This window comes from Aedes aegypti, chromosome 1, assembly GCF_002204515.2.
Source record: "Aedes aegypti strain LVP_AGWG chromosome 1, AaegL5.0 Primary Assembly, whole genome shotgun sequence".
Lineage (NCBI taxonomy): Eukaryota > Metazoa > Arthropoda > Insecta > Diptera > Culicidae > Aedes > Aedes aegypti.
Genome location: NC_035107.1, coordinates 248,314,382 through 248,327,252, shown reverse-complemented (window position 1 = coordinate 248,327,252; position 12,871 = coordinate 248,314,382). Strand labels below are relative to the sequence as shown.

The following is a 12,871-nucleotide window of genomic DNA, read 5'->3' as shown; positions in this document are numbered from 1 at the left end:
TTAAATTTTAACAAGAAATAAAGGCACCTTGAACCAATTAGACGCAAATGCTCCCAAAACCATGACCCTGTAAAAATATTTAATATATTTTACACGTTCTTCAAGATCTCTTCCATCCTTTGATATGAGAACAATTTAATATTTTCAAGAATCGAGTTTTTTTTTCGAAGGTGATAACTTTATGCGTCGATCAAATGCTTTTTCTGATTTTTGCTTTAGTTCATTATTTTGTTATTTATCTCGGGGAAGGGGTGGGATCAAAGACATCCCTATTCCTGCGTGGCGACCGTTTTCATTTTACTGACTTTTTCGGTAGTTCCAAAACCCAGTAAAATTTTACCGACCCCAGTAATATGATCTAAGTGTGTAAAACCTCATCTTGCTTGTCTTATCAAGGCATAAGTAAAACTTCTAAGACTACGCTAAGTCATGTTAAAGCCTTCTTAAATCTCGACTGTCTGATGCATGTTATTGGAATGCAGTCTGCGTGTGGTTATCAATATCATTATGTTGATAATGATAATCATGTAGTGAATTATGGATTAATCAGAACGCAAACATAGAAATGGCAAATATTCCTCTCGAAGAATTAACAGACTATCGCATATTTTTCCCATACTTGCCTGAACTTCCCGTTCTAGTGGGACAACTATGCTGCACACAACAGCTGAGCTACACGAAAAAAGCTTTCATTTTTCAGTCACTTATCACTTACCGTTTTCTGCATCAGTACCGATCAAGCATGACGGGCTTTATTTTAACAATTCATTCCAATAAAACAGTTAGATATATAACGGCACAAATCTAATAAAATGAATTGCATCACAAAATTGAATCTTCCGATTTGTTTACCTTTTTGACCAAATGCAGTACTAGAAGTGGTACCCAATCTGAGCCCGAGTGTAACGGACCTGGAAGGATGTTGTTGAAGATACAAACCTCTTTTGAGCTGATTATGTTTGGAATTTTGGTATATGTTTGCAGGGCTATAATCCCATATTAAGCTAAATAATAGCAAACAAACTCATGAATATCTCTTCTGCTATCCGTCGGATTGAATTGCTCTCTTCAGCAAATTTCTTTATTATGGTTTGAAGAATGAACTACTATGGGATGATAAATTTGTAATTACATAACAGTACTAACGTGTTTCGAACATTTTTCCAAATTTCTCCATAGTGATTTCCATATAAACCTACATCGTCTCTGGGCCACCTTTAATTCACGACCTAAAAAGCTGAACATTTCACAGAACACTATTTTTATGGTAACGATGGTAAGGAACACATGGGTAATTGGATTCGCAAACATTTTTAAATTTTGAACCGCCCCAACCTACCTAGTCGAAAGTTTAAAAAGTTTACTATGCATGTACCGTTTTGTTTCCAAAATTCCGAGCAGCCTCATTTTCCGAACACTCGGTTTTTGTATGGCGATTTGGTTAAAATGTTTCGCTAAAATATGTCATCGCATTACAAAAAAAATCAGTCAATTCAATTGCATTTCAATTTAAACGTCATACATTCTATTTTATAAATCTGGAGTAGTGATGTTTCTTTAGTTTGCGACTAGTAAAAACAGATTGGATAAATTTATTTGCGAAATTATTAATTTGAATACGATTTATTCGTGCTGTTCGGAACTTGAATCAAGATGTTCGGAATATGAGACAGAATGAATACAGTGTTCAGAATTCGAATCAAAATGTTTCATACTTCTACGTAACACAGTACTAAACAAGTTTAACTATACAATTTTATCGACACTCCCAACAGCTAGAATTCGCAGTGAAATTAAAATTTTCTAAAATATCATAAGAGAGGAATTGAAAACATGCCTTCTAATTTTATCCAGCAGTCATCGAGTTCAAAATATTTGTGATGGAAGCTTTTAAAATATCAACGATATGATGATATTTTTCACAAGCCTTGTCTCGAACATGCACCCAAATTATTGAATGGATTTATACCTGGACCGCTAGGGACTTAAACATATTTGAGAAAAAACGGCTCATTCTGGAGACCCGTGGATTTATTCTACGAGTGGCGTGAGGTGACAATTGTCGGTGTCGTATAGCGAGGTGACAATAGTAGACCGGAGTGAAGTGACTCTCGTCGACAATTGTCACCTCGCTATAAAACACCGACAACTCTCACCTCGCGCCAGTCGTACAAATAAACCCACCGTTGTTGAACCTTCATATAAGTGTGATAAACGTCTCTGTTATGCGAATAATCTATGAGCTAAGTTGTCTCTAACCAAAAGAACAAACTTCTTCCTAAAAAACTCTTATAGACTCTTGTATTTTTTTTATTAAATTTTAACAAGAAATAAAGGCACCTTGAACCAATTAGACGCAAATGCTCCCAAAACCATGACCCTGTAAAAATATTTAATATATTTTACACGTTCTTCAAGATCTCTTCCATCCTTTGATATGAGAACAATTTAATATTTTCAAGAATCGAGTTTTTTTTTTCGAAGGTGATAACTTTATGCGTCGATCAAATGCTTTTTCTGATTTTTGCTTTAGTTCATTATTTAGTTATTTATCTCGGGGAAGGGGTTGGATCAAAGACATCCCTATTCCTGCGTGGCGACCGTTTTCATTTTACTGACTTTTTCGGTAGTTCCAAAACCCAGTAAAATTTTACCGACCCCAGTAATATGATCTAAGTGTGTAAAACCTCATCTTGCTTGTCTTATCAAGGCATAAGTAAAACTTCTAAGACTACGCTAAGTCATGTTAAAGCCTTCTTAAATCTCGACTGTCTGATGCATGTTATTGGAATGCAGTCTGCGTGTGGTTATCAATATCATTATGTTGATAATGATAATCATGTAGTGAATTATGGATTAATCAGAACGCAAACATAGAAATGGCAAATATTCCTCTCGAAGAATTAACAGACTATCGCATATTTTTCCCATACTTGCCTGAACTTCCCGTTCTAGTGGGACAACTATGCTGCACACAACAGCTGAGCTACACGAAAAAAGCTTTCATTTTTCAGTCACTTATCACTTACCGTTTTCTGCATCAGTACCGATCAAGCATGACGGGCTTTATTTTAACAATTCATTCCAATAAAACAGTTAGATATATAACGGCACAAATCTAATAAAATGAATTGCATCACAAAATTGAATCTTCCGATTTGTTTACCTTTTTGACAGCACTAGCTTTCCTGAGTGCATTAAGTTTAAGTCAAGGCTCCCATAAAACCTATTTGTCTTAGTGCAGAACAAATATTCAGATTTAGGAATATTTTAGCTAGTGAGGGTTTTGCGCACGGGTTCTAAAGATCAACAGCGTTTATGAATGATTATATTGTTCGGGAAAATCACCAATTGATCTTAAACCATCCCAGACAAGACCAGCAAGATTTAACTGGGTGGAATCCATTTTTATTGTCGCCGTTTCGGATAGATAATTACAATATGCGTGGGAAATTTTAATTTATGATTGAGATGAGCATGAAATCAGTCTGAAAAAGGAATGGAATAAAATATTGGATAGCCAATAATGATGTCGTAATTGTGGCGCTTTGCTGTAAATCGAAAAATTGTATGTCATTCCACCAGTAAATTTTTATTGGCAGGAATTTCACGCGATCGTAAGGAAATTTTCTGCCACGCAAAAAATGATTATTTTAATTGATTATTATGAGTCGGCAGACATCATGATGGTTTCAATATCAAAAAAAGGTTATGGTTTATAAACAAATTATTGGTTGATGTTTGTTCAATCATAAGCTCTTAACATTGGTTTTATTCCGTGTATTAGGATATCGTAAAAGATTTAATATCGCTAGTTGAGCTCAATAAGGCTATACATTAGCTCTTATGAATGTTTTATAGCATACTACAAGGGTAGATGTGTTCACACGATACAAAACTAAGAAGTTTAGAAACGGTTTTAAGGTATAGTCTTAACAACCTCCTGTAGTGTGGGCCTTTTCGGGCTTAATGGAGTTTTATCAAAGGTTTATTAAGGTTATTAAGACTAATAAGTTCTAAAATGAGTTTTAACGATATGGTCAAAGACAAATCAAAGACCTCCATGTCCCTTGCAGTTGCCCAAAATTTTATGGCTCATAAGGTAATCTAGAATGCCGTGAAAAGTGTACTGCGATCTGTCAAACTTGGGTACCTTTTGCACTACCGAGGGACCAAATGCAGTACTAGAAGTGGTACCCAATCTGAGCCCGAGTGTAACGGACCTGATATGGTGGTAACAACAGCTTGTAGTAAATGAAAAAACTAAAAATGTTACTTGGGATGTCTCTGGATTTATCTCGGATCTATGGACATTAAGGTGATAGAGCTAAATTTAGAATGCCGTGAACAGTGTACCGCGATCTGTCAAACTCGGGTACGTTTTGCAGTACCAAGGGCCAAATGTAGTACTAGAAGAGGTACATTTTCTGAACCAGACTACTATGTCTCTACTCGTCTCGGGTGTGAGTGGAATGAGTTCTAGAGGATAAATCCATAAATAACTGAGATCTAGCTTACCAATGTTGGTCATTTTGTATGGAAAACCGAAAAAAATGCAAATGTTTTGTCCAATACTGTACATTTATCGGTTGAAGCGGTTTTACTGGATGAAAACTAACTAGGACAGCTGTTCCATCAGTAATCTCACGCTTTACATCCATCATATTTGAACATTATTAAAAAAAATCAATCTCCAATCAAAATCAATCACAAAATTTTTGCAGTGTGCCGATGATTACAAACATTTTAATAAATTTTGAGCATCAATTCAATAAAAGAAAATAATGGCAATGTTTATTTTTTCATTCGAACGCAGGTTGTTTACTAGGAGTCAAAGCATTGTTCGTGAAAATTTACCACTGTCACCATCCCAGCTATGTATTTGTCCTAAATGATGAGGAGGTCGAAGTGGAAAATGACTCAATCAGCATCTCAGGCTGGATTCAATTCATTAGTCAAGTTCATTTCGAATTCAAGTGCTTATCTTTCGATATTTAGGAGGTAATGATTCCGAATCAGTGGAGTAGCAGACCTACTACATTCTAAAATAAGCTTCTTGTTTCAAGGAATCTAAATGTCTAATGCGATTAAATCTGTTCACAGAGCTACAAAAAACGACTTTGAACCTTATAAGTAGAAGTAATAATTTGATACGTTAGAGTACCGATGCATGGTCAAAATCAGTATCATTCTACCAGCTTAGTGGCCTAATCTGAATGAGGGACGCGCTTTTGATAGTTTAATAATGGCAAACTGTTTTCTCCAAAAGGTATAAATAGAGAGATCTTTTTCTAGAGAGGCTCTATGCAAAATGAAAACGAATGATAATTGTATGAAAAACGACTACTTAATTAATTCTCAATAGTAATGGGGTAGAACGATATGCACTAAAATAGGACACGGATATACAAGAAAATTTCAAAGAAAAATGGTCGCAGTGGATCATTCCGAACAAAAACAAAATTCTTTTTGTTAAGTTTTTTGGTTAACTTGTTTTTTTTTCAAGGTGTACTTTTCTCTTATTTTACCTTCAACTCCTTCATACAACGTTTTTCTCTGAAACTAACAGTTTTAGAACTGGAATTGAAAAAAATCTGTTAAAAACTCAGAAGGCCCTTTCAAGAAATAAATTTATAATAAATAATAAATTATTTAAAAAAAAGTAAAAGTTAACACAAATTGAAGACGGTCTTTATTATAATGTATTACTTTTTTTAAGGCTGCCCCAACTATAAGCTATAAGCGTTATAAGCTAAGATTGCTTTCTGTTGTACAACAGTTGTATAACAGAACGATTAGCGTTGATACAGCTGTAACGCAAACGTTATGCAGCTACCAATCTTAGCTGACTATATTTCTTCAGTTAACGCTTTTGCTGCTTTTACTAAGTTGTAACTCAACAACGTAAAGAGAAGCAACAGTTCGAAGATTTATTAGCAACCGAATGATGTGGAATGCAAGTCCCCATCGTTAATCAATAAAAGATTGCTCCTATGCAATATGATTGTTGTATTGCTTAATATATAAAAAAGAAAGGCCTCGTAGTTTGTTTTACAGCGTACATACAGCAGGAAGCTGTAAATTAACAACTTGTGGCGCATTTTCACAGCCTGCTGGAAATAAACATTGCGTTTGACGTTTCACACACTTTTAAGGCTATCGTCACCTTTCACATGCAGTAAGATTGGTAGAATGAACATCTAGAAACACAAAATTGTGGAATGAATAAATGTCGTTTGACACGATGATATTTTAATAAATTATAAATTTGCATAGATTTCATAAAGGTTCCTACAAGAATGGTTTACTCTTGCTTTGTAGTCAAAATGATAGAAATAAACAAAACCGCGCAGTTTTCAGGTGACGCCATCGTTGTCAGCTGCATTCAATGGACATTTTTCTTTCGTACGTTCGTTTTGTCGTTCGTGTTGTGAATGCTGAAGGCAAAAAGGCTGTCGAATGTCAACGAAAACCTGTAGACTATCGTGATTGCTAACAACTCTATTATATGTAATAAGATGTTAAATCATGCGGAACCGGTTCGCCAGCATGCAGTAGAACGTGCTTGTCGACTCAGTGTTGGTTCACTTTCATTCATTGACAGCTCAGTCGAGATGAAATCGAGAGTTTAATCCCAAGTGGTGTCAGGTACTGCCGTTATACGCATGATTGTCCCATGTTCCAAAATATGAAGCCGAGAAAAACGCGATTAAAGATGTTGGCACATTTATGCTCCGAATGGATAGAGGTTATGATAAATTTGAAAAATTTCCTCACAATAATATGGGGAAATGGGTGTTCTTCAGAGACAAGAGTAAGTTTTAAATAAAACATATGAGTTTTGCTATGAAATTAAAAGTGGGACGGTAATGCCTAGAAATACGGAGTTTTGGGGGAATTTCTACGCATAAGAGTCCCACTAACTGTAGCAAACCGATTTTGACCAAGAACACTGTTCTTGATGTTAGCTTTGACGTGAATTTTGTACCGAAAGTGGAAGATGTGTATTGTAAAGCCTATGTTGAGGGTCCGTACGAAGGCTCATGTGGCATTTAGCAATGTGGAGCCGTATGAGGATATGTATAGGGGATAGGCAAAATGATTGAGATAGGCAAAATTTTCCTAAATCCAAATGCTGATAATGATATGAAAAAATGATGAAATTGTATGCATTCGGAAGCAGTCGATGGTCAATTTGGTACAGTTTCAGGAGCTTATCCATTCAAATTGTCCACTGGACACCGGAGATATTCCGGATTTTGCGAGGTCATGTCTAAATGGCATTTTTTTTCTGTCGCTTGTATTTTTGTGTCGCATTAAGATTCGTTGGAAATCTTCAGAAACATGAGAGTTTTTTTCCGGAAAATATTTTCAATGATGTAAATATTGCCCGGAGCTATATCGAAGTATGCATTAAACTTCAAAATGATGCTGTCCTTGGGGAAGTGGTCAATTAGGCACATATCTGTAGCCATATCAATGTGGGCATCCAACTTCTAGATTTTCAAAGGTTATGCTTTCCGAAGCATTTCCAGAACACCCGACTGCCATACCAATGTATAAAAGTACCGAATTCTCCGGGAAATGTGGTCATATTTCTAATTGGACACTTCTTTAGGGGTCCCTAGAATCTACTATAGAGTGGTTATTACATCTTGTGATTCTGAGAGCGCTCCACATCATCCAAGGCATATGGAATCTACTGTTCATGGTAGACGGTGATTCTACAAAACTGCTTCCGGAAGTAGAGTTACATATTTCTCAGGAGCACATAAATGTACTGACGAGCCTCCAACCGAACCGTCTCTCAGCTCATCGGAATCCTAGTGTGCTGCGCTAGATGGAGGCTCACGAAAATTCTAAAAGCGCGCGCTAGGTGATGTGCTCTCGGGGAGACTCGTCACATGCGCTGCTCGGCGCCACAGCTCGCCATCGGTATCCAAGTTGTGAAACAACTGCTTAGTAACGAAGAACCTCTACAGCTATTTTCGCCTCATCATGCAGGTGTCTAGATGGCCTACATGATATGATCGAACACGATCGATTCAAAAGTTACAATTACGATCCTCGTTGAAAACTTTTGTAATCACTTCAATTATTGCGCTGAATTTTTAACAGCACATGTGACGGAGCGCATGAGACCGCAGTGAGACACATCTCAAGAAAAATGAGGCGCACCAAAAAAGGTCTCATGATGTACAGCGCTCCCGTGCGCTTACAAGCAATGAGGCTCCTGCACCTAAGGCTACAGCACGTGCACAGTAACTCTATCCGGAAGCATGAAAATCAAAAAAAGGTTGAAGTTTGTTATCCATATTTATATGATTCTTACATGCGTGAAATTAGCCACTTCCATCGGGGTAGTTCTGACCTACTATACAATGGTCATGGCAGCCAATGGTTCTGGAACCGCTTTCGGAAGCATCTCCTTTAAAATATTGATATTTGATACCCATATTGATGTAATTCCGAACAGGTTTTGATTTGACCACATCTCTCGGGGCACCTGGAACCTACTATACAGTGATCATGGTAGTCGGTGGTTCTGGAAATGCTTCGGGAATCAGGTCATTCCAAAATCTTGAAATTTGATGCCCATATTGTTATGGTTCCGAACATGTTCCTAATTGGCCACTTCCCCCAGGGCGCCTGGAACCTACTATAGATATATCAGTACGCCTTATGGTTTTGAATTGGATGCCAAAAGCATCATCTTGAACTTTGATGGTCACTCGGATATAGCTCCGGATAATATATACATGATTGGAAATACAAACATGACTGGCCATATCTTCCGGAACCATTTTTATGGAAAGGTCATATTTCTGAAGATTTCCAAAGAATTTTAATGCATCTGCCGGCATTCAATTTCCTATTAGTTCCAGTTATTATTAGGAAAATTGTAAACATTTATACTATTTCACACCGTACAAAAATACAAACGACAGAAAAAACGCCACTTGGACATGACCTCTGAAAATCCGGAACATCTCCGGTTTCCGGTAGCCAATATGCATGGTCAAGCAAGTTAATAAAACTGAACCAAATTTTCCGTGGACTGCTTCCAGATGCACCCAATTTCATCATTTTTTCATGAAGTTTTAAGCATTTAAAATTAGGTAAAACTTTTCCTATCTCAAACATTTTGACTATCCCCTAAACAGTACCATAGTGTTTTTTATGGTATGAAACAGGTATTGTTCTACATAGGATGTAAAGCCATAGTAAAAAGATGATACGAGAACAATTTTACGCAGCATAATAAAACCTCTCAATTTAGCACTTTATTTGAGATTGATGCAGATAAATACGTAGTAGGATAGATATGCGTAGAAATTCAGTAGTGAGACAGTTATGCGTAGAAATTCAACAGTGGAACAAATTGACTTGTATGCTTTTCCTAGAGTCTTCGAAGAAAGTATGTTTTTTGAAATTGTTTCCTAATAATATAGGATAAAATAGACTATTTGGCTACAAAAACTCGAAAATGACGAAAAGTAACATGGGACAATTATGTGTATAACGGCAGGGTACTGAAATTGTATAACTTTGGGAACATTGCTTTCAGATACTTATGCATTGAATTCCGTAAACTGTTAAACAACTTGAAAATATTCAAGTGAAGTTGTATAAAAAATATTCAACAGTTGCGAAAAGCGCCTTCCGAAGATGTTGTACAGCTACTTGTCCTATAACAGTCGAGACAAATCAATGATCGGTATGTTTAATCGCTGTCAACACAGCTTAAAAATAACTGAGTATTTAATAAAACGATAGAAGCTTTCGTTCACTTATTAAACATAAAGACATATGAAAAGCTTGGAGGATTTTTACATTTGCACTAAATGTTAGTTGGGTATCCAATTATATTGTTGATTGGGACTTCTGGAAAAATAATAGTAAGAAATAATATTTTTGGAGGATTATGAAATTTGTTCTGAACAAGGACTTTTGAAAGCCTAAGAAAATTATATTTAATTAATTTTCTAAATTATTGAAGATAAATATTATTATGTTATTAATTCTGAATCAATGCTGAATTCTCTCGCAGGAATTTTCCAGAAATTCCTTCAAAAGCTTACCTGGTTCTTCTGTTTTTTTGTCATTTTTCTGCCACCTACCACCACACTTTTAACCAAGTGATTCATGGACGACTTCTTTGTATGCATCTCGAACTTATTCTGGACCGATCGTCATATGCTGTCATCAGTGCTGGGAATGGTAATAGTAGTAGGCTTGAATTTCGAGAAAGTCACGTGGCTCTCTGACAGTAGTTCAAAAACGTTGAATCTCATCAAGTAGCCTATGTTGGGTGCATGAATTTTTTAAATCGTTAGTGTCATTGAAGGCTCTAAATGCGGGAAATGCAGCGGGAAGTAGAACATTTTTCTACAGTAATTTTGAGTTGCCCTTAGCAACGGGTGTTTTGCAATTTTCAAGGCTTTTTGCCTACAGCAGCGCTGGGCGTGAGTTTCACTGGCTTCGCTGACTGTGATTGGCTTTGTTTGGCTACTGTAGAGTGAATTTCAGCTTTTTTCCCAACCCTGGCTGTTATATACTTATCAATGTCCTTGCATCCTGACCTAAGTAATGTTCTAATTCTGTAAGTATCAAATTTCTTACTGGGCAATGAAGTGAAACCAAACCGTCCAAAACTACCATCTCCCATGCTACTTCTTACTGTAACATTACAATATGTTCACAAGTAATCGCTCCAGTGCCAAAAACCGATTTCTTTTTCCGGCTTGGGTTTCCCAGCAGCAGATACTGCAAGCATCGCACATTCCACCAGCAACGCCAGCTGTGTCTACAATTACATAAAGGAAACGTGTTTTGTGAGCCAGCAAATAAACCCAAACTTGGCAACGTTCCCTAATGCTGGTCCCTCATATGGCGCTCCGGATCCGATGTAATGCTTCCAAAATCGATATACTGTTTGCTGCAAGTGAGCGGTTGGTTCCGTGGTTACTTTTGGATTGGCAAAGAATTGTTTGATTTATTTTCAGGAAGCCAGTTTGAAAATGCTCCAATTTCCAAGCTGGGATTTTCCCATTCGGACAGAAGTGGAACAGTGATGAAAAATGTGGTTTATGGGATACCACACAAGGCCATAAAAACGGAGAAGCTGCTGCGAATGGATGATGAGATGTGAACGTCGAATTTTAGTGTGTTTTAAAACTGGCACATAAAAGCGTCCAAACAATCAAAAGTGAAATAATCGAAATACGGCGTTTATGAATAACATAGTCTGCGAAATGATATCATCACGTAGTGCACACTTGAAATAGAAGAAGAATTTTATCGAAATGTGAAGATCGGGGAAAAACCTTTGAAGTGAGAGTGTGCAAGGAAAATCACTTCGCGAGATGACCCGTTTGCGTGAGCTTGGAGAGCACATTCAGAAAGAGGGTATGGGAGATTCTGGGCAGTGAGCGAAGAGATGAATTCGGAGATTGGGACTGCCTCCCCTCGAAGTAATGCTTCGTGAGAGCAAGAAATTGCATCAGTGTGAATTTTGTTTTCCTTTTTTTCTTACAGGAGCATAAATCCCATCAGAGTGAAATAAAAGTGCATAGTTGTAGTTTTAATTAGAAAAGAAATAAGAAGTAAAAAATTGCTAGATTGACAAAAATAAACCTTAAAAGTGACGGATCAACGGCACCAGATAGGAGTGTAAAGTGAAAGCGCATAGGCACCTTACACATATTCACGTCTCTGAGGGCATCAGATCATCAGTGACCAGCGGCGGCGGCGGTGGCAAACCGTTGTGAAATGTCCAATGATTAGGAAAAGGGTGACCAGTGTGGAGTACGACGGATACGTTACGGATCCCCAACCGTTATCTGCTAGGGGATGTCGGGCTGTGACGAGGAGGCAGCAGTGTTGACCACAGAGCTTCCTGCGACCGACCTCGATGAATGTCTCAAAGTGCGGAAATGGTGGTGTTTTCTATTATCAAGTATATTCACATTTTTGGCTGGACTGCTTGTTGTGCTTTTATGGCGGGCCTTTGCCTTTTTGTGCTGTCGAAAGGAGCCCGAGCTAGCGCCCAATGATCCGAAACAGAAGGAACAGAAGGCCTCCCGTCAGGGCAAGCAGGACTTCGAGGGTACGTTTATGACCGAAGCGAAGGACTGGGCCGGTGAACTTATCTCGGGTCAAACCACTACCGGAAGAATCTTGGTGAGTACTTTACTGTTCGGTTTTACATATTTATATGGATTGCGGTGGCTATTTTTAGAATTTTTTTCTGCTATTTATGTTTATCAATATCATATCCAGCTTAGTGTCAATTAAATTGAGAATATATCAACGACAACTTGATAACGATGTACACAAACATATGAATTCACTCATTGACTTCATTAACTGCCCATACTCGCATAACAGTCCCATATTCTATGGGATTCCCTATATAATACGTCGAAAAACTAATCTTTGACAATCTAGTGACTATTTATAAAGTATTCTTAGAAATTTGCCCATTCTTTTCGTGGTTCTCATATTACTTTGCTTTAAAAAATGGTATAGAACCGGAAATTACTTATTTTATTTACCATTAAGTAGCTTTCCGGGAAACGGGTTGTTCCGGGAAATAATTTTCCGGGCAATGGGTCATTCCGGGAAATGTCTTTCCGGGAAATGGGGTATCCGGGAAATGATTTCTGGGAAATGGTATAGAACCCGAAGCCTAACATCAAATTTTCAAGAATACAAATCTGGAAAACCATACAGTGCTGTTCTGAATAATGGCAGCGCATGTCAATTTTCATACAAAATGCTCAACTTTGACATGCTGTAGTTTTGTTCCCTATCAAGCAATTTTCTCCACAGAACTACAAATATGATCAATTTTGTAACTACAAAATTT

General features: G+C 37.2%; 1 protein-coding gene across 50 annotated transcripts in view; it reads left to right on the top strand.

Annotated features, from left to right (window-relative positions):
* Positions 1-12,871, top strand: part of LOC5578934 (calcium-activated potassium channel slowpoke) — a 226,985-nt gene that overhangs the window by 15,531 nt on the left and 198,583 nt on the right. For 17 of the 50 annotated variants that reach the window (XM_021837498.1, XM_021837486.1, XM_021837489.1 and 14 more), the window contains exons 1-2: positions 11,024-11,474; positions 11,539-12,183. In XM_021837498.1, the coding sequence (XP_021693190.1) occupies positions 11,854-12,183 (330 nt within the window). In that variant the 5' untranslated portion in view covers positions 11,024-11,474; positions 11,539-11,853. Of the gene's footprint in view, positions 1-11,021; positions 11,475-11,538; positions 12,184-12,871 lie in introns of those variants that run through there. The other 33 variants (XM_021837461.1, XM_021837501.1, XM_021837502.1 and 30 more) reach the window with 7 other exon arrangements.